The following is a 20,158-nucleotide window of genomic DNA, read 5'->3' as shown; positions in this document are numbered from 1 at the left end:
ACGGCAACCCCATGGTTTCGAGTGGTATGGTCACAACTTAGCCCTCCTCCAAAAGGATAGCTTAAAGCTAGCAAAAATAATTTTTTACTCCATAAATAATAGCAAAAGTGAATAGCTAGCAAGAAGTTAGAAATCAGTCTATAACGTTTTTCAATGTGATTTTCTCTCACTGTGCGACAATCAATACTGGTTTAGACCTAGCTACTTAGCTCTAAATTTATTTGCTTATAAATACCTGCTGACTCTTACCATTGCATGCATTGCAGGGGACCTTACAGAGTCTTCCGGCGTTTATCAAAAAGAAAAAAAGAGCGCCACTTAATTTGGGGGCACACTGCTTCCCCATGCGGCCCGAACGGATCGACATCATCATGTGTCCAAGTGGTTTGATCTGATCATTTTCTTCTTTTCTTTTCTCATTCAAGTTTGTTGGGCCAAAACCTCGGTACAGTAGAGCGCGTGCTGTGCTGTGCTGTGGCCCATCACCACGCATCGTCAATGTATGATCTGAAACTCTAGCAATCCATCCACGAAGCGTAACACGGGCCTACTAGCAAAGCAAGGGAAGAAACAAACTGGCCGAACGCTTTTCTGAATCAACTAGAAAACCTCGCCGCATTGCCGCGAGTGGCCAGTGGATGTACCCGTGATATGCTTGATTTTTTTCTTCGCGTGCGGTTGTATAGCTATTTTTATAAATGAATTGTAGAAGCACTTTGAATTTCGAGCAACTTTTATTTCGAGCATTTTTTTATTTGAAGACGTTTCGGTGTTCCAATTATAGGAAGAATAGCTTTGGTTAATTTGTATGCATTTGGATGAATTTATAGAATGTATTTAGAATTTGTTCTAATTAAATAATGCATAGAAGGGCAAAAATGGAATATTTAGAATGTAGTCATAGTATTTGTTCATATGAACATCATGGCGGTGGCGGGGCCTGTATTATGTTGTGATATTATATTTGATGTAGACTTTATTTCGTGCATAGAGTAAAAATAATTGTATGTAGACAGATGTACTTTTTAAGGTACTTAGATAAGATGTAATATATATTATTTATTTATTGGTTTACTATACAATTAGTTTCTTCAGATTTATTCATAAAAGAAAAAGATTAATAGGTATAGAAAAACCTATTCATATGCTAAGCACTCATGTTCTACTAAATAGTGTTAAGTAAAATTTACTTAAGTAATTCGTAAATTTTGCTGACATTTGAACAAATGTTTATAAGATAAGGCACTTGATGATTACTATGTGAATTTGTGGACCTTATCAAGTGAATTGTTTTTTTTTGCATACGCAAACAAATTTAAATGTCCAATTTTTTAAAGGTACATTTGAATTGATTGTGGTATATATTTAAGTAATTTAAATTAGTGTGAGTAAAGTGAACTCAAATATATGACATATTGCAAGAATCTAATGAATTTAAATAATTGCAACAAAAATAGAAAGGAAGCAAAAGCTGTTCGATTTGTCTTTCCACAAATACTCTCAACATTATTTCAATTCCTAACACAATACGCGCGCTGATTTTACATGGAAATTCCAAAGGATTTGTGATTAATTGGCTGCTGTAGTCACAAGTTAGAGTCAAAGGAGAAATGGCCCATGTGTTGCTAACGGTGTGGCCTCTGAGCCTTTGACTGGCCGGTACTGTTCTGTGGACCTGCTCGTGAACCATTCTGTGAACTCGTGTTGCTGAGTGTGGTTCACGTGAGGCAAGCCTGAAGAGGGTTAACCTCACCTGCATCCGGGTGGCGTGCTCCCATTGGTCATGTTGACGTGGCCGGCTTATCCACTGCTCTGCCTCACGTTCATGGGCTTACGGCCCCTCTGTTCTGTCCGCGCGAGAGAGAGAAAAGAGAGGGAGAGAACGAGGCGGAGGGAGAGAGCAAAGCGGAGGGGGGATGTGCCGGCGGCGCAGGGCAAGGCGGAGGGAGCAGGGGGCAGCGCGATGGCGTCTGGCAGCGGCCTCAGCTCGGGCGAGGTGGAGCTAGCTCTGGCGATGGAGGGCCAGGCTGTGGCGGCTCGTGGCTCCGGCGGGCAGAGGCGAGCGTGGCGGCGCTCGGCCTCGAGCCGAGCTGACGAGGAGAGCAGTGGTGGCGGCGCTCGGCCTCGAGCCGAGCTAAAGAGGAGTGCAGCGGTGGTGAGCTTCTCGGCTTCGGCGCCCATTTCTTCCTCTTCCCCGTCGTTGCCGAATAGAAGAGGGCTGTGGCCGGAGCGATTCTAGCTGGAGGGGCTGCGGCCACTGGTGCCTGGCGGCCATGGCGGGTCCGCGCGGGGCCATGGCGGCGGCGGCGGCCTCGAGGGCGCCTGGACGCGGCCCTGGAGCTTCCTCACGGCAGGATCCGCGCGGGGTGCGGCGTCTCCTCCCTCCCGGCCGGCGCCTCCCTCTCCGGCCATGGAGGTAGCGGCGGTGGCGGCACGAGGCCGCGCCGCCCCGGCCGTCCTCCCTCCCCGGTCACGAGCGCCGCGCCGCCCCGGCCCTCCTCCGGCCCGCCTCGCCCCCTTCCTCTGCGGCGGCGTGCCCTCGAGCTCGGCCTGCGTGGCTCGGCGGCGTGGCCTCGAGCTCGGTCCACGCGGCCTCGAGCTCAGCGGGGCCAAGGGCGACGAGCTCACGGTGGCGTACGGGCCTCGGCGTCTGGCCTCCCTTTCTTTCCCTCCTCTCCCTCTCCCTCTATCTCTCTCTCCTGGGGCTGTCAGATCCGGCTTCGGGGAGCCGTGACCAGGCGGCCGGAGCTCGGGCCGGCGGCGGGCCCGCGCGGCGCGCGGCATGGCGCGAGGAGCCTCGGGCCTGCGCTGCGAGGAGCCGACGGGGCGTGGCCTCGGTCAGCTGTGGCGAGGAGCGGGCCGCGGGGAGGATGGGCTCAGCCAGCCGCCGGCCATTGTTCGCCAGATGGACGGGCACGATTTTTTTTAATGACATGGCCACGCTCTCCTGCCTTCTTTTGGCGCGGAAATCGTAGGTAGAGATTCGGCCGGTGGCCCACCCAAATCTCCGTCGTCTCCAGCTTCTGTCAGGCATATTAAAAGTCACACGTATAACTGACAGTCAAATAATTATATAAAATAAAATATTTTTTATAATACTAAAATAATTATTCCAACTTAAAAGAAAAAGTGGTTCCGCATTTAGAAATGTTTAAAAAAATATCCAAGCGTGATCACGTTTTGAAATTTTTGACGGTGCAGTCGGATTTTGTTTTGGATATACACAGTTTTGAAAAATATGACCGTGTGACATCTTGACTGCGACTCGCACGTGTAACTCCTAATAGCCCCCGGCGGCTGGCTTCACTCTCTTGTGCTAAGCGCGGTGCAGGTTCCTTCAGTGCTCGAAGGCTAAGGTTGGCATAGTTGTTTTTTCAGGGGAAAGCACAAGAACACTATACTTTAGCTCTAATTTATTCCTGACATTGTCCAGCCACTACCGGAAACATGATAGTTGCCGTGTGCCTCATGCTTTGCCGTGTGCTGTTTATCGGGCACACGGCAAAGACACTATTTGCCGTGTGCTAAAGAAACAACGCACGACAAATATAGGGCACACGGCAAAGACTATATTTGCCGTGTGCCTTACGTTGGGCACACGGCAAAGTTATGGCAACGGGCTTGTGGCCCATTTTGTTTGCCATGTGCCACCCGTTTGGCACACGACAAACATGTCTCTAGTTTCCATTGGCCGTGTGCCGCTAAGGGGCACACGGCAAAGTCTTCAAAAAAAATTTGATTTTGCCATCCCAAATTTTTCTATTTTGTGCATACAATACATGTTGCTTCGTACTAAACTTTGGTACTTTTCTTTATAGTTTTACTATATTTAGTGAATTTATTTGTTTAATCAAATTTCTTGCAATTGAACTAGAAGTGTTTTGAGTGGTGGATTATAATGAACCAAAAAATGACATTCAAGTTTACGAGGTCAATGTGAGGACATATGCGTATAACAAAATAAAATTTTGAAGATCTTGTTCACGAACCATGACTAGGATCTTTGGGCCGGCTCATTTTAAAATTATATAAATAACATATGAACTCAAAAAATTATAAAATTTGGCATGTTATCATAATTTCTTGTGTTGAGGCCATGAAATTTTTTTGAGAAGGATCCGGTGAAGTTTTATCATATGCTTGTTAAAAATTCAAGAATACGCGTAGAAGATCCGTAGAGTCCAGAAGTAACCGTTCAAGTTTAGAATGAAAACTTATTGTTGAATTGTGTTTTGGCTTCTAACTTTTTGTATATGCAATACCCAACTTAAATTCTTTGATTCCAAAATTTGGTAATTTTTCAACTTTGTTTTGTAATTTATAATTTTTTTCAGTTAAATAAAATCATGTGATACAATTTAGAAACACATGAAATAATAGATTTTTTTGCATAGAATCATGAAACATGAATTGTTTAGGGTCTCTGACAATGTATTTTCAATGTTGATGTTACAAAAATTTGAAAAATAAATTTTGAATTTGAATTGATTGATGTTTTAAAATCAAACTTGTTTGCCGTGTGCCTGCCCGGGACACACGGCAAAGACTTGGTTTGCCGTGTGCCCTGGATCTGGGCACACGGCAAACAAGGTCTTTGCCGTGTGCCATGGATATGGGCACACGGAAAACCTTTCTTCCCTTGCCTTATTCTTCTCTCACGCACACTCAGTCACACACACCACTCACACACTCAGTCGCACGCGCCGACGCCGCTTCACCCACTCCGCCACGCCGCCGCGCCGCCATCCCGTCGCAGAGCCGCCGTCCCACCGCGCCGCCATCCCGTGCGACCCGCCGAGCCGTGCCCCCATCCCGCTGTCCCTCCGCGCCGCCGACACGCCGTCCGCCCGAGCCGCCCCGCCGCTCCGGCCACGCTGCGCCGGCCCGCCCAGGCCGCGACGCACCGGCCTGCGCAGGCCGCGCCCCGGCCGCGCCCCCGTCCGCCTGAGCCGCTCCGGCCACACCACGCCGGCCCGCCCAGGCCGCGCCCCGGCCGCGCCGCGCCGCCCCAGTTACACCGCGTGGCCCGCCACTGGAGCGTCCCCGACCCGAGGAGGGCCTCGGCCGGACTCCGGTCGCCCCAGCCGCCGCCGTCGTGCTCCTCCCAACGGGAGAAGGGGTTAGCCTAGTCGCCCGAGCAGGTTAACTTCATTGTCTTCGTTTCTACTGCGTAGAATTCTAGAAATTGTCATTTGGTTGCCGAATTGCTTGTAGTGGTGCAGAGCGAAGTTGCTGGGATATTTTGAAGTGACATAATTTTAGTCATTATTTTTGTAGGCGAGCACTCCGTCGTCGAACCGTGACGCAATTTGTCTGCACCAACACGCGCATCATCGCCTCGCCCGCCATCGAGCCCTACGTGAGCACGTGCGAAAGGCCCCTCTCTTTGTACTAGGACCTGCAACCAAGTTAGGCGACTCCCGTTCGAAGGAGATACGGTTGGAAATATGCAGATCTTTGCATATTTATGACCGTATCTGTTTCGAATTGTCCACGTTTTTTGGACAGCCCGAGGATGCATAGATGGGGTTAGTTTCCATGGTATACGCCGATCCGAGATAGAGTGTCGGCATCATCTCCCTGTTGTTCTCCGGATACACAACCTCCCTGTCGAGACGTGTATTTGGAGAACAGCGGGGAGATGGTGCCGAAATTCAGACTCGGCTCGGGGTATAGCATGGAAACTGGCCCCAGCTACGCATCCTATCGGGTGGGATTAGGACCTGTCCTAACCTATTAGAAATTTCAAGGACTTTGTACGAGAAATTGTGGATCAATTCCCTCATGGATACCAGGAAATAGTGCATGTCTTTTATTATGATGATGTCAAAAAATATTCAGAAGTGAGAACAGATCAGAAATTGCTTGCAATGTTTAGCAAACATGTTGATAGTAAGAAGGTGCGCATGACCATTATATACACTGAACCTAGAGATGTGCCGATCGCTGAGTGCTGCCATCCAGAAATTTCAGCGGGACTTGATATCCCTTGCACCCCATCTCTTGCTGCTCCATCTCTTACTGCAGCAAGCCAATCTATGCAGCCTTTAAGCAGTCAACATTGTAAGCTAACAACAAGCCAGTCAACCGAGCATGTATCCAGCCAATATAGTAAGCCAACAACTAACAAACAACTTGTAGAACCTAGTGATGAACCTGATGATGATGATGGCTGCTTGCCAAATCTTAAACCACACAAAGAACATGTGGGAGTTCATGATGAAGGTGTGTACTATGCTGCTCCTAAAACACATGTGGAGGATGGTGGTTTGTGTGCGCAAAGTGAGTCTGATTCTGAATCTGGATCTGAATCTGATAAGAAGTATGAGGAAGAGGATGGACTGATTGGAAAAGATCCTATGCTACCTAAGCCCAATGTAGCATACGATCCAAATGATCCTCCAATGAGCGTAGGCAGCCTATATCCCAATATTTCACAATTTAGGTTGGCTCTTTCTCAACATGCTATAAATAATGAATTTGAGTATAATACTGAGAAAAGTGATCCAGAGAGATTGAGGGCTTACTGTTCAAAGAAGGAAGAAAAAGAATGTAGATGGAGGTTGCATGCTTCTACATATAGAGATGGCGTCGCAATAAAGGTAATTAGTTATTCTTGTCAACTTTGACTTTTGCTGCTAGTACATAGATTTAACATGTATTTTTCTACATTTGACATTTTTTCTTGTATGTACCATGCTAGATGAAGAAGAATCCACGGCGGCATACTTGTTCAAGTGCAAGAAGAAGCAAGGTTGTGAAGAACGCAACCAAATTTTGGATCTGTGATCAAGTAAAGAATTGGCTGATGGAGGATTCAAGTTTGAAAGCTAAAGAATTGCAGCGGAGGATCAAAGACAAGCACATGGTTGAGGTGCCCTACAAGAGAGTGCATGCTGGTAAGGAATTGGCACACAACATATTATTTGGTAGTTGAGACAGCAGCTTCAATAACCTGTATAGGTTTAAGGCAGAGTTTGAAAGGGTATCTCCTGGCAGCTTTGTAGTTATAGATCATCACGCAATAGCAGGGCAAATCAGATTTAATAGGCTATTTTTTGCTATGAAACCCTGCATCGATGGGTTTCTCAATGGATGTAGACCATATTTGGCAATAGATAGCACATTTTTGACAGGAAGGTTTAGGGGGCAGCTAGCATGTGCAGCCGCTGTAGATGGACACAATTGGATGTATCCAGTTGCTGTTGGAGTGTTTGACTCGGAAACAAATGAGAACTGGATCTGGTTTATGGAGAGGCTTCGAGAAGCAATTGGATCACCACAAGGCCTAGCTATATGTACAGATTCTGGGCAAGCAGTGATGGCAGGGGGTTAAGGATGTATTTCCAACTACAGAGCATAGGGAATGCATGTTACATTTAGTTAAGAACTTCAAGAAAAGATATTCAGGGCAGATATTTGAAGAAAACCTCTGGCCAGCAGCATATTCTTGGAGCCCATACTTCTTTGAGAAGCATTGGAAACTAAAGGAAGAAGCAGTTCCAGAATCAATGGATTATATAAGGCAAAACCATACCAAGATATGGTCAAGAAGTCAATTCTCAACCCATTGCAAGGTTGACTATGTCACAAATAACTTGGCAGAGTGTTTTAACAATTGGATAAAGAAGATCAAGGGCTTGAATTTAGATGACTTGTTGGACAATTTCAGGCAACTTATTATGGACAAGTGGGATATTAGAAGGTACATATCAAATAAGATGGAAGGAGCCATTTTGCCACACATCATCAAAGATTTGAGGGAGAAAAGTAGGAATTTGGATATGAATGTACAGAGAAGTGAGGACATTCTTGGAGAGGTTTATGTGAAAGGTGGCAGTGGCTATAAATGTGTTGTCAACCTACAAGAAATGACTTGTTCTTGCAGAAAATGGGATGTTACAGGTATTCCTTGCAAACATGCCATTGCATTTATCACATTTCTTAGAGGACCTTTGGAGAAATATATTGACACATATTACTCGGTTGAGAAATTCAAAACTGCATATGGGGCTCTAATCCCTGCCATGACTGACAAGGCACAATGGGCACAATCTGACCATGATTTCTTCATGCATCCACCACTTATCAAGTCTACAGCGGGTAGAAGGCAGAACGAGAGGTTCAAAGGCTGTACGGAGACTAGTGAAGGCACAAGGCCCAAAGGTAAACATAAGTGCCCTATTTGCAAGGGATATGACCATCGCTGGTATAAGTGCAAGGATGACGATCCTGATGACATTGCAGCTCTTCTAGCTGAAAAGTACGCATTACAATATTGATTTAGCCTTTCCATCATATGTTATCTACAATTGCTTTTTCTTAACATTATTTAATTGTTGTTCATGGTATATAGGGTTCCACCAAACAAAAAGAAGAAAACTACAGCACCATCAAGTGAGAGCAGCATTGTACCTATTGGCTCGACACAAAAAACAATGCAATTTCCACCTAGGTAAGAATCTGAACACTTACATTGTGCATTAGTTTTCTGAAAATTTTCATAAATTCCTGAGATCTTATATATTTGTATGACAGCCAAAGTGCCTCAGTTAGCTTAGGTTCTGGACACTCTCTCAGGTACATGTGCACCACTTAATTATTCAATACCATTTAGATCATATCACAATCATAATTTGTCCTCATCCATGAAACACATGTGCAGGTCTGGAAGTGGCTCAAACCAGATAGAGCAACTTTGCATTGAGTACCCAATGCTACCTACACATGAAAGCACTCCACCAGCAGCTATCTTGAAGCCTACAAAAGAGAAGAAAGCAAAAGAGAAGGCAAAGACTGAAGGGAAGGCAGCAACAAAGAAAAAGAAGAAGAAGAATCAAGTTCCAGTGCCACATGATAGTCCAGCGATGGGTACTAGAAGCAAGACAACCCCCCACAAGGATAGCCCTGCCTCACATACTAGAAGCAAAAGAAAGCTTTCCCTACCAGATCTGAATGTCTAGTTGATGCAATTCATTGTGTATGGGCTGCAAGTTGATGTGATATATTTTGCTTCCTCTTCTGTGGAACCTAGTCTATGCACTGTTATTTTGCTGGAACCTTGTGGAGCTGAACCTTGTGCGGTTGCTGCTACTAGTTTGAGGCCTGTACTACTTTTGGCATGTATGGACAATACTGGTTGCTTGTAATGATGCATGTTTGGGCATCAAAAACTAGTTGTATGAACACCACTGGCAGCTTGCAATGAATTTTTTATATTTAATATCTCTTTATATGGGTTGTTCGGTCATTATGCTTGCCCTCCATCTCCTGATAAAATAACTAGGTCAATATATACTATTCTTGTTTCTAATGGCATGGAAGGAATGAAGGTAAGAAATATGCTTCATCCTATGTAGGGGTATTTTGGTCTTTTCTCCATAAACTTTAACAGATCTGTTAGGGAGAATTAACAGCAATGGCATGTAGGGGATGAGAAATTATAAACGATGGCATAGAAAGGATGAGCTAATTTTCAATAGCACATAAGGGATCACCTCAATTTTACAATGGCATAGAGGGAATTTACTCTATATCGTCGCATGCACTCTGCTATATTTAGTGTAAAAGAGTTTGGATTGCAGGTACGTAAGATCATGCACTTTGCTATATTTAGGCGGACAATGATTTCTTTTCCTGCCATGCGGGCGCACGCGGGGTACTTGACTTGATACCCAAGTGAAGTTCCGTACGGCCGGGGCACATATACATATATCATCGCCATTCGCTTTAGTGTTTTCCAGCATCTGGTTCTTCTTCCTCCCTGCCTGTTTCTGCAAACCCAGGCCGCCGCCGTGTATATATATAACAGGGCAAGCATATGCAGACATACATCGATCGATCATGGCATCCGAGGTAAGCAAGGTGAAGAATGGCGACCAGAGCAACAAGAAACCGGTCTTCCACAAGTCGATGGGCACAGTGGCAGGCCTGAGGAAGCTCCTTCCGGACGGCACCACGCTGGCCTTCGAGACGATGGCGCCGGCCTTCACCAGGGGTGGCCAGTGCAACGACCACGACGTCAACTTCGTCTTCACCTGGTGGCTCGTCGGCTTCCTCACCGTTCTCTGCATGATACTCAGCTTCACCGACAGCTTCACCGACAAGGACGGCAACACCCACTATGGGGTGGCCACACCCAAGGGCTTCATGCTCTTCAACGGCGACCTCAAGGACCTGCAACTGCCGGACGACGAGCTCGAGGCTTTGAAGAAGCGAATCAAGTGGAATCGGCGGGACTTCCTGCACGCCATCTTGAGGGCTGCCATGTTCGTGGCCCTGGCCTTCTGCGACGCTGGCTTGCAGAGGTGCTTGGTCCCAAGGGAGTCCCGCCATTGGAGAGATTTACTCAACCACTTGCCGCTGGCGGTTGGGTTCTTTGCTAGCTTCGTGTTCATCATCTTCCCCTCCGCCAGGAACGGCATTGGTGAAGTCGGCGGCGGCCCTTCATCGGACACGGACGGCGGCGGCCATAAAGGGCCTGAGACGACCACGGCGAAGGATACTCGGCGGCTTGTCGACAAGTCTGTGGGGATTGCGGCGAGCCTGTCGATGCTCCTGCCATCCAGCGCCACGCTGGCCTTCGAGACGTTGGTTCCATCCTTCACCAACGGCGGCGCGTGCAGCGACCACGACGTCAACTTTGTCTTCACCTGGGGGCTTATCGTCTTCCTCACCGTGCTCTGTGGGCTTCTCAGGTTCACCGACAGAGTCGCCGACATGTACGGCAACACTTACTTCGTGTTGGCCACCCGCAACGGCTTCAAGCTCTTCAGCCACGAGCGCAAGGACCTGCGACTATCCGAGGACGAGCACGAGAACAGAATGAAGTGGAAGGATCTGAGAAGAAGAATGAAGAGGAAGCCGCGGGACTTCCTGCACGCCTTCTTCAGCTCCGCGGTGTTCATGGTCCTCGCCTTCTGCAACGCCGAAGTGCAGGCATGCCTAGTCCCGACGGAGACGTGGCAGTGGAAGAAATTCCTAGCCATCTTGCCGCTGGCGGTGGGGTTCCTCGCCAGCTTCGTGTTCGTCATCTTCCCCTCCACCAGGAAAGGCATCGGCGAAGAAGACGGCTCTTGCGGCACAAAGAAACGCGGCGATGCGGCAGCGGCACCCGGTGGAGGACAATCGCCTCTCCAGGCCGCCATGCCCATGAGCATTATCCGAGTTGCTTCATCGACCAGCTACCAACTCGATCCAGTCGTCTGACATGCATGCATGCGCCGCCGTCGATCTCTGTGAAGCTGGTGTGGTAATAATAAAAGGTTGTTGCGTGCATGCATGTATGATTGTCTTGTTTAAATAAAGCCTGCCGGAATCGATCATATCGACCGAATCAATGCAGCATGTTTCAGTAGTCCCTTTTTGGTTTAGTGATGATCCGGTATGTGTGGAATAAAGTTTATTTATTTATTTGTACCCAGCTTCACCGCATGAGACGATGATCGCAAATCTTTTTTTTAAAGCAAATGGCGGGAGCTCTGTCTCTAAATTAAAAAGGAATAAAAGTTTTAAGTACAAGAAAGGTTAGTCAAATCACTCTGGATGACTAACCCGCCCAAGTGCCGCGGCACAGCACCACACACCACTGCATCGAGTCATCGTTGCCGAGCTGGACAAGCCAACAGCTCCGACATTCCGAAGCAAAACCCTGGATGACCACCACCGGGCAGACTGGCAAAAGACCGAGGTCACGTAGGTCATCGTTGCCGAGCTGGACAAGCCAACAGCTCCGACTTTCCGAAGCAAAACCCTGGATGACCACCACCGGGCAGACTGGCAAAAGACCGAGGTCACGTATGTCATCGTTGCCGAGCTCAAACGCAGCACGAAGAGCAGCTCCGACCTCCCACCGCGAACCAAGGCCCCGCCCCCGTTGATCACTCAAACACACCTGCAGCAACCCAAGGTCGAAGGACAACTCCAGGCCCGGTCCTGAGATTTTAGTGGCCCAGAGCGAAACTCAATTTGAGGCCCTTAATACAAATATATCCATGTCAAACACTTTTTAATACTAAGTATTAGATGCATATTTTCTAGACAACATAATGGTGCTAAATCTGTAAAAGAAATTAGTAATCAGAAACTAGCACAAAATCGAAGGGTACTAGATGAACGCAAGAAGAAATTTTTGCTTACTGTCTTTAAAAACTCGCACCTCAATGTATAGATTCTATTCCTGACCAATGTATAATGAATTGAGATTATCAGTGGCCAGCTGCAACGAACATGTAATATATATAATGATATGTGGTCATCAATTGTATCATAGCGAAAGGGCCTGTAGCCTAATAGTTGCAAGAGCCTCAGTAGCACCTGAGGTTCTGGGTTCAACTCCCCATGAGAGCGAATATTCAGTGGTAGGCGACGTCTCAGTCTTTAAAGATACTCATAGGGGTAGAGTTTGCGTGTGTGTTCATAAGGGTGTGAGTGTGCGTGCATTGTTCTAAAAAAATGATATCATATATCATGGTAATTGTTACGTGCAGCTAGGATATACCTACCTAGCTACCTATTCGGTCGTACCTGTCGATGGCTTGATCTTGGTAACTGCAGATTAGACACATGAACATGCTTGCATGCGTTGGATAACATGGCCATGTATTGCTCATAATGTGTACTCTACATAGTATACATGTACATAGGGAGGGGCCTCTTGGACCCGGGGCGGGTGCACTGCTCGACCCCCCTCAGGGCCGGGCCTGGACAACTCGCCCCGTGTTATCGTTGCCGAGCTGCATCCCCTGACGCAGCAGCTCCGACTTCACGACACAAGATTTGGCCTCGTCCGCCAGGCGGCCGGCGAGAGGTGAAGAGCGACCGCCGAAGACAACAAATGTGGAGGCCATAGCGCATCCAGGTGCAACGCCTTCAAGAAGGGCATGATCACAAATCAAACAAGTGCTAATGCATCTGTATATATGGTTTAGCTAGCTGAGAAGGATCTGTCCATATATCAATCCATTGAGATTTTCCAATATGTCAATCGACTTTGTACTCTTCATCCCGACAGTGCCGCTGCTGCACATACATACGTTATGCGCATGTGTCTTATCGGGCCCGCTAACATAGACATACATTTATATCGGGTGCACTTTGTGACCTGCGGACCCGTTAACTCTTTGGGCCTGTATTATCACTATTTGGAAGCATGTTACCAGCTTTGTGGGTTGTATTTTTTGTTAAAGGCCCACGTAATTAACATGGGCGGAGCCAGGAATTTGTTTTTTTCATTATTAGGGGGGCCAACCATACTAATTTATATAAAAATTTAATCAAAATTCAAATGTTCAATATAAATTTAGGAACCATAGGGGGGGCAGGCCCCTGCCCGCCCCCTGTCTCCGCCCCTGGTAATTAACTACGTGTTTTGTTGACTTCTTAAAAAACCGCATAAAAACCGCATATTTTATTCTTCTAAAAAAACCGCATATTTTTATTTCCCTACTAAAGTACAAACAATCCCCGAAAAAGATAGCAAATAAAAACACTAAAACTGACAACTGCATGTTTTTGTTGACTTAAAAAACGTGTTTTGTTTTTTTTTCCCAAGGTAGAGTACAAATGAAAAATCACTAAAAATAGATAAAGTTACATTAAAAATTCTTGGACTAACAACAAAGTTACAACCTCTTATAGAAAAGTAAAATTTTTTAAACCGACAACAAAATTATAACTCTAATAAAAAGTTCGATTAACAATTACTGGAAATATAGATATGAAAACCAAACTAGCTTATATAAAGATCTGTCCCTTTTGATCCGATTCTTACTTGAGGTTACACAGAAACACAAATCTAATGAACCTTGGGACCTGAAGCTTGCAATAACATATATCTTGCTGTTTCCTCAAAATACCATTGAAAGACCTCCGTTCCGTAAAATAGCATCGAAAGAATGCAACGTCATCTAGAAATAGCATTCTGTCACGTTCCGTGCAAACGCCGTCTCCTCCGTGAACTTCCTCTCCCTTCTGCTTTGCTCAGGCGACAGGCAAGCAGTTCCAGGAGCGCTTCCTCCCGTGCCTCACCATGGCAAACATCTCCTCTTCCACCTCACCTCCCTCTGCTCCCCTCTTATGCGGGCACGGCGTGGCAAAGGTGTTCTTGTGCTGGCGGAGCGGCCAACTCCCCAGCCCCCTACGCTCCCTAGACCCCTAAAACCCTGCGGCCCTGCCCGACACCGACGAGAACATGCTCGTCGGCGGCCGGACCGCCACAGTGCACGGCAGCCGACTATACCGAGGCCCCCCGGCAACAACTAGCCGTCCAACCGGCACCACAACACCCCCAGGAGCATGCCGCCTGGTCCTGGAAGCACCGGAGCACAGGGCTCGACGGCGACCCCCATTGCCGCGGCTCGCGGCGAGCTCGCGTTCCATCCAAGCTAGGCCCAGAGCCGGCCAACAAGTACCTCCTACACCATCTATGCATTGCACAAACACTCCGTTCCCACCTAAAACTAGCCTAGAAACTTGGGAGGGCTCGATTCCCCGGCGACCTCACCTCAGCGCGGAGGCGGACAGAAACAGGGAAACATGGTGACCGGAGGCGACAAAGGGTGGTTTGGGTTGGGTTCTGCTCAAACGGAATCACGATTGCTCACTGATGGTGCTGGCTCAAGGAATTGAAGGGAGATGCTGTGAGGATGATGAATTTTGGCGAAGAATTGTGAGCTCGGTAAGGCGGATGAATGGCGCGAGGAATCCCACTGCCAAATATTTTGCGCTGCGCTGCTCTCCGGCATGCTTCGGCTTGTTGCGGAATCCCTCGGGCTGCCGCCACCGCTCCACCCTTCCTCCCCTCACGCGCGCTTCGGCGGCATGGCGAGCGAGCGAGCGGGGAGCCGAGGAGGAGAAGCCGAGTCGATGAAGTAGGTGTGCGCGGGCTTTGTTCCCCCACTGCTGTCATGTTTTCCTCCGCCTTCCAGGACCCTAGGGCTGCAGCTCCTGTCCACGCACACTGCGGCGGGCCCTCGTCAGCGCCGGCGTCCGGGGTGGCCGTGCTCCTGCTCGAGCTAGCGTGATGGGGCAGCGAGGAAGAAGGAAGAACGGACGTCGTGACGGAAGTTAGCGGAAAATGTGACAGACTGCTAGTTTAGGGTAACGTTCATTCTTTCGATGCTATTTTACGGAACAGAGATATTTTAATGGTATTTTACGGAAACAGTGATCTTTCGATTGTATAGGACCAATTTTCCCTATCTTAAATCACAACTTGCAAAGAACTATTGGCACAAAAAAAAATGGAAACTGGGAATATCGACTCCGCGCACATACATGTATGTACATATATGTGCACATATTAGATTGAGCTTCATACAGAAATAGTGCAGTTAGCTAACGTTAGTTTAATGCAAGCATACTTTAGAAAAACATTTTCCCTCTGAAGGGCACTGCTCATAGTAACTTTTAAAAACTTATACACTATCAATAAATTACAGGAAATGGACAACATAACTAAACAAGATCAAGGAGAGAAAAATCTCCCTCTCTACCCATAGAGGAACATTGGCAATCAAAGTAAATCAACTTACACGGAATGCTCCAAATGAAAAATATCAGTGTTTGATAGCACTATTGAACACATTCCAGATGGAACACATTACATATACATTATTAACGATCGGTACTCCAATACTATAGTATTTCTATTTTTCCCTATCATGCAGCTCCTAATAGTACCCATTACCCACCACCATAATGCATTTTCTCATTCTATGAATTAATCACTATATGTATACGTAACTACATCACATGCAGAGCATGATCAGACAACTATAAAGTTGCAGGTTTCATCAGTGTATATTTAAGTCACTCGAACTCATATAAGCTTTCTTGAAATTAACAGAATCATGTATATTGAAAAGCCAGTTCATATAGAAAACATATAAAGGCAACTGTGCTTCAGCTCATAAGCGAGAAGTTTATTTTGCAACAGATAGGGTTCAATAGTTGTAAAAATAAATGTAAAAGCCAATGCGGATAATTCAATTGTCTTCTAGGGACAATTCAAACTTCTATCTCCAAATTACCATATAATAATTAGAATAATACCTACATTTAGTTAGACAATTCTACAAATTGACGTGGCAACATATTTTTGGCCATAAGCTTATAATAAAAAATTTAAATGATTATGTTAAAGTGACACCATACATTATTCACAAATGGATATACCTCTCAGATAGTTTCATATAACTCAAGTCAAACTTTGAGATTTAATTGTGTCATAATATTTGTAAACTCATATGAACCTCAAACTTGGAGATAACCTTATGTTCACCATAATATTAGAAAATATGAAGTTACATTACCAATTGCTATGAAAAACATATTTTTTTATTCTCTATTTAGGTGGAAGAAAACAAGCGATATGAAAAAGTTACAAGAAATAGCAATTAACTTACAAACAAATATAACTAAATAAAAGAGTGTGATTTTATAAAAAAAATTAAAAAAGAAACATGGAATTTGGAATTCTTGTGAGGGAGAAACACCAATTACAAGTTTTAGTTCTGTACTAAAAAGAGAAAGATTACTGTTCATGTGTTCAATTCAATCCAGATGGTCATGGGCAATATATAAAACTAGGTGAAGAACGCGCTCTGCCGCGTAGGAAGAAAACTGAAAAGGGAAAAAATTGAGGGAAGAAAAGGAAAATTGAGAGGAAAAAAGGAAACACGGCACCGCACGGCGGTGGACGTCACCGGCGTTCCCGCCACCCGCGCCTCTGCCTGGATGTCGCCTCCGTCCGTCTCGCTCCCGCCGCCGTTCGTGTTGACGCCTCGACAGCACCGCCACTGCCGACGCCGCCTCTTCGACACCAGCGTTCGGATCCGCCGCTCGCTCCATGCCGCCGCTTGGAACTGCCGGCCGCTGCACCGTCTCTACGCCGCCGCCCGCCGATCCACGTCGACGCCGCTGGACCGGATCCGCCGCCCATTGCTTCGCCTCAACGTCGCTAGCCTAGATCGGCGAACGACATCGCCGGAGGGCGGAGCGGACGAGATCCGTCACCGGCATGCCGCCGATCGCAGGGGCAGAGCGGACGACAGGGGTCGGAGGGGCGACGATGGCGGGGGTCGAGACGTGGGGAACCCAGGAGGGGCAGCGGCACCCAACCCGGGACGATCGCTGGGTAGGGTGCACTGCGGGTTGAGGGGGGACGGCGTGGTGGGGAATGGGGCTGTTGGGTGGGTGGCTCGGCGGGGGGTAGTTTACAAAAAACATGGACGGCAGGTTCGAATAAAAAAATTTGAAGGATCTATTTGCAAAAAAACCAAGGAACAACGTGGATCGATCTCCAGTGACGGATCGGACAGCCAGCGTTGCGCTACCTTTCTCCGGAGACACGTGTCGCTCCGTGGGGAGCCGGGTGCTCCCAGGCCTCCCTCTCCATGGTGTATAGTATATACCATATAGCTCAGTGGTATGTGGTATCCATGATGAAGTGAAGGTTGCGGGTTTCACTCCCCGCTTTAGCAATTTTTCCTTTTTGTTTCTTTTTTGCAATTCGAGCTTCACCACGTGGCACAATGTGATTAGTTGCAACAGTCGCACGCGAATCATTCCGAGGGCGATCCATGTGCGGCATGCTCATCAAGTCCCTCATGCACCATATTCTTTCCATATTTTCCTCCGAGAAATTATATTTCCGTGTGACCCAATTTGTCCGGATCCATGGTGCAAGTGCCTCTACCACCACAACAAGAATCACCCACCATCACCGCCTTTCTCTGGGGTCCTAGATATTACGAGGATCGGATTCACTATATAAGAAAAGGCCTATAGTGATGGGCATCATCTCCCTAAGGTGACGGGCATCGCGCCCATCACTTCTACGGCGTCACTGTTTAGAACAGAAAGGTGACGGCCGTCTGCCCGTCAACTATGTATGTAAAAGGTGACGGATTTCACTAGAGAACTGTCACCTTTCTCGGTGACCAGGCCCCCGTATGAGGTCTACGCCCGTCACCTTTGTCCAATGCAGGTGACAGGCATAGCACAACGTCCGTCACCTATGATTGTGTAAAAGGTGACGGACTTCACTAGAGAACCATCACTTTTCTCGTTGACCAAGCCCCCCGTATGAGGTCTACGACCATCACCTATGTCCTAGAAAGGTGACGGGCAGATCACAATGCCCGACACCTATGATTCGAGCATAAGTGACGGGCGTAGGACAGCGCGTGTCACCTATGATTCGTTGTAATTTTTAAAGGTGACAGGCTGTGCTTCCAGGCTCCGTCACCTGATGAATATGAAAAGGTGACGGGCTTTGGTTGTTGCCCGTCACCTTGGAACTAGACCCCTGCAGGATCATTTTTGCTTCCGGCTGTATCCTAGAGCACATCTAGGATTTGGCACCTTCTTGATCTAGCAAACGCACAGAATAGAACTCAATTCATATATCACAAAGGTTACATCAGAAACAATCACCAATTAGAACTCAACTCATATATCACAAAGGTTATATCAGAAACAACCACCAATTGTACATGACAAACTATAGATTGTATCTTTCCACAACAAATTGTATAATAATCAAATGAATCGAACATTCCATCAAAGAAATCAGTTCAACAGCGACAGTGGAAGTCACCTTTATCGCTTATGACGTCTACCCGCAAGGAGGCAACCTTTTCTCTAATAGCCAAGAGCTGCTTCTTCTCCAATCTCTTGTCCTTATTATCCCGCATATCCTACCAAGAAGTAGGAGTCAAACGCAGTAAGGCGGATCATGTGGTGTACAATATAAAACCCATATTTATTTCCAGATCCTTGTTGCATGAACTGTACAAGATGATATATACTGTTAGGACAAATATATTTGATGAAATCATGAAAAGATAGAATACGGACGGTCAGAGATATACCGAAAAATCGGTCATGTGTGTCAATTTGGTATTTGGAAGATGGTGGTCAGCTCGAAAGGAGGTGAAACCACTGTATTTGGCATTATGGATCACTACGTAAGAAAAGACCTATAGTAACGGGCATCATCTCCCTAATATAAGATGACGTCACTTCTTCAGCGTCACTATTTAGAACAGAAAGGTGATGGGCAAATGCCCGTCACCTATGTAGGTAAAAGGTGACAGACATCACTAGAGAACTGTAACCTTTCTTGGTGACCAGGCCCCCACTATGAGGTCCACGCCCGTCACCTTTGTCCAATCCAGGTGACGGGCGTAACACAATGTCTGTCACCTTTGATTACATAAAAGGTGACGAACTTCACTAGAGTACCATCACCTTTCTTGGTAACCAGGCCCCCCATATGAGGTCTACGACTGTCACCTTTGTACTGTAAAGGTGACGGGCTGATCACAACGCCTGTCACCTATGATTCGAGTATAAGTGACGGGCATAGGGCAATGCTGTCACTTGTAGTTTTTAAAGGTGACGGGCTGTGCTTCTTGGCGCCGTCACCTGGTGAATAGGAAAACGTGACCGGCTTTGGTTGTTGCCCGTCACCTTGGAACTAGACCCCTGCAGGCTCATTTTTGGTTCCGGCTGCATCCTGGAGCACAGCTAGGATTTGGCAGCCAGAATAGAATACCGTTCACATGTCTATATTCATATCACACAGAATAGAAGACCATTCACTTGTCTCATTCACATCAAACCACCACCAAGTGTGACAAACTGTACATTGTATCTAGCTATATATCCACAACAATCTGTACATTAATCACATGAATCCATCAAGTCTTTTAGCTACCTAGCCTCTAACCATGCAGTCCGAATGGTGAAGGTCCACGATCTGCACCTCCATGTGAGCTTCCGCCTGTAACTCGCCCTATCGAGACAGGTCCTGTTATCGTCCCAAGCCCAAAGCTTCCCACCACCCAATGAAGAATGTAGCCCAGGCCGATACTCATCAGCAAAAGGAATGAGATCAGTAACAATATTCAAATGCTGCTCACTTATTTGCACAAAGTATAGATGAAATACTATGTGTCTCACTTACGCCGTCTAAAGTATATGTCTTTGATCATGCTGTAGTCAGGGATCTTGTATCTTAGGGTCCGCTCCACCTAGCGTAGGCATCACAGCCCTTGTATCTTTGATCCTCGCAAGAGAGATGTATATAGGAGCATGGATGGTTCAGATGGATCCTAATTGGCAAAGGTGCAAATTAATGGAAACATGTTCT

The 20,158-nt window shown here is 46.8% G+C and overlaps 2 protein-coding genes across 2 annotated transcripts; both read left to right on the top strand.

Annotated features, from left to right (window-relative positions):
* The first annotated feature begins 1,963 nt into the window (after window positions 1-1,963).
* On the top strand, window positions 1,964-5,124 carry LOC120645401 (translation initiation factor IF-2-like). The gene is made up of 2 exons (XM_039922187.1): window positions 1,964-2,058; window positions 4,695-5,124. Exons 1-2 carry the CDS (start codon window positions 1,964-1,966, stop codon window positions 5,122-5,124), a joined length of 525 nt encoding a protein of 174 aa, XP_039778121.1.
* Window positions 5,125-9,792: 4,668 nt separating this feature from the next.
* Window positions 9,793-11,324, top strand: LOC120643848. The gene is made up of 2 exons (XM_039920329.1): window positions 9,793-10,307; window positions 10,416-11,324. Exons 1-2 carry the CDS (start codon window positions 9,844-9,846, stop codon window positions 11,206-11,208), a joined length of 1,257 nt encoding a protein of 418 aa, XP_039776263.1. The 5' UTR covers window positions 9,793-9,843; the 3' UTR covers window positions 11,209-11,324.
* Window positions 11,325-20,158: the final 8,834 nt, after the last annotated feature.

This window comes from Panicum virgatum, chromosome 8K, assembly GCF_016808335.1.
Source record: "Panicum virgatum strain AP13 chromosome 8K, P.virgatum_v5, whole genome shotgun sequence".
NCBI lineage: Eukaryota > Viridiplantae > Streptophyta > Magnoliopsida > Poales > Poaceae > Panicum > Panicum virgatum.
This window is presented reverse-complemented; position numbering and strand designations above follow the sequence as displayed.

Coding starts and splice junctions, on each gene's coding strand:
- LOC120645401 (XM_039922187.1), top strand. CDS start 1,964: ATGGCGTCTGGCAGCGGCCTCAGCTCGGGCGAGGTGGAGCTAGCTCTG. Junction 2,059..4,694: donor CGTGGCTCCGGCGGGCAGAG/GCGAGCGTGGCG, acceptor TCACACACTCAG/TCGCACGCGCCGACGCCGCT.
- LOC120643848 (XM_039920329.1), top strand. CDS start 9,844: ATGGCATCCGAGGTAAGCAAGGTGAAGAATGGCGACCAGAGCAACAAG. Junction 10,308..10,415: donor TGCGACGCTGGCTTGCAGAG/GTGCTTGGTCCC, acceptor CCCCTCCGCCAG/GAACGGCATTGGTGAAGTCG.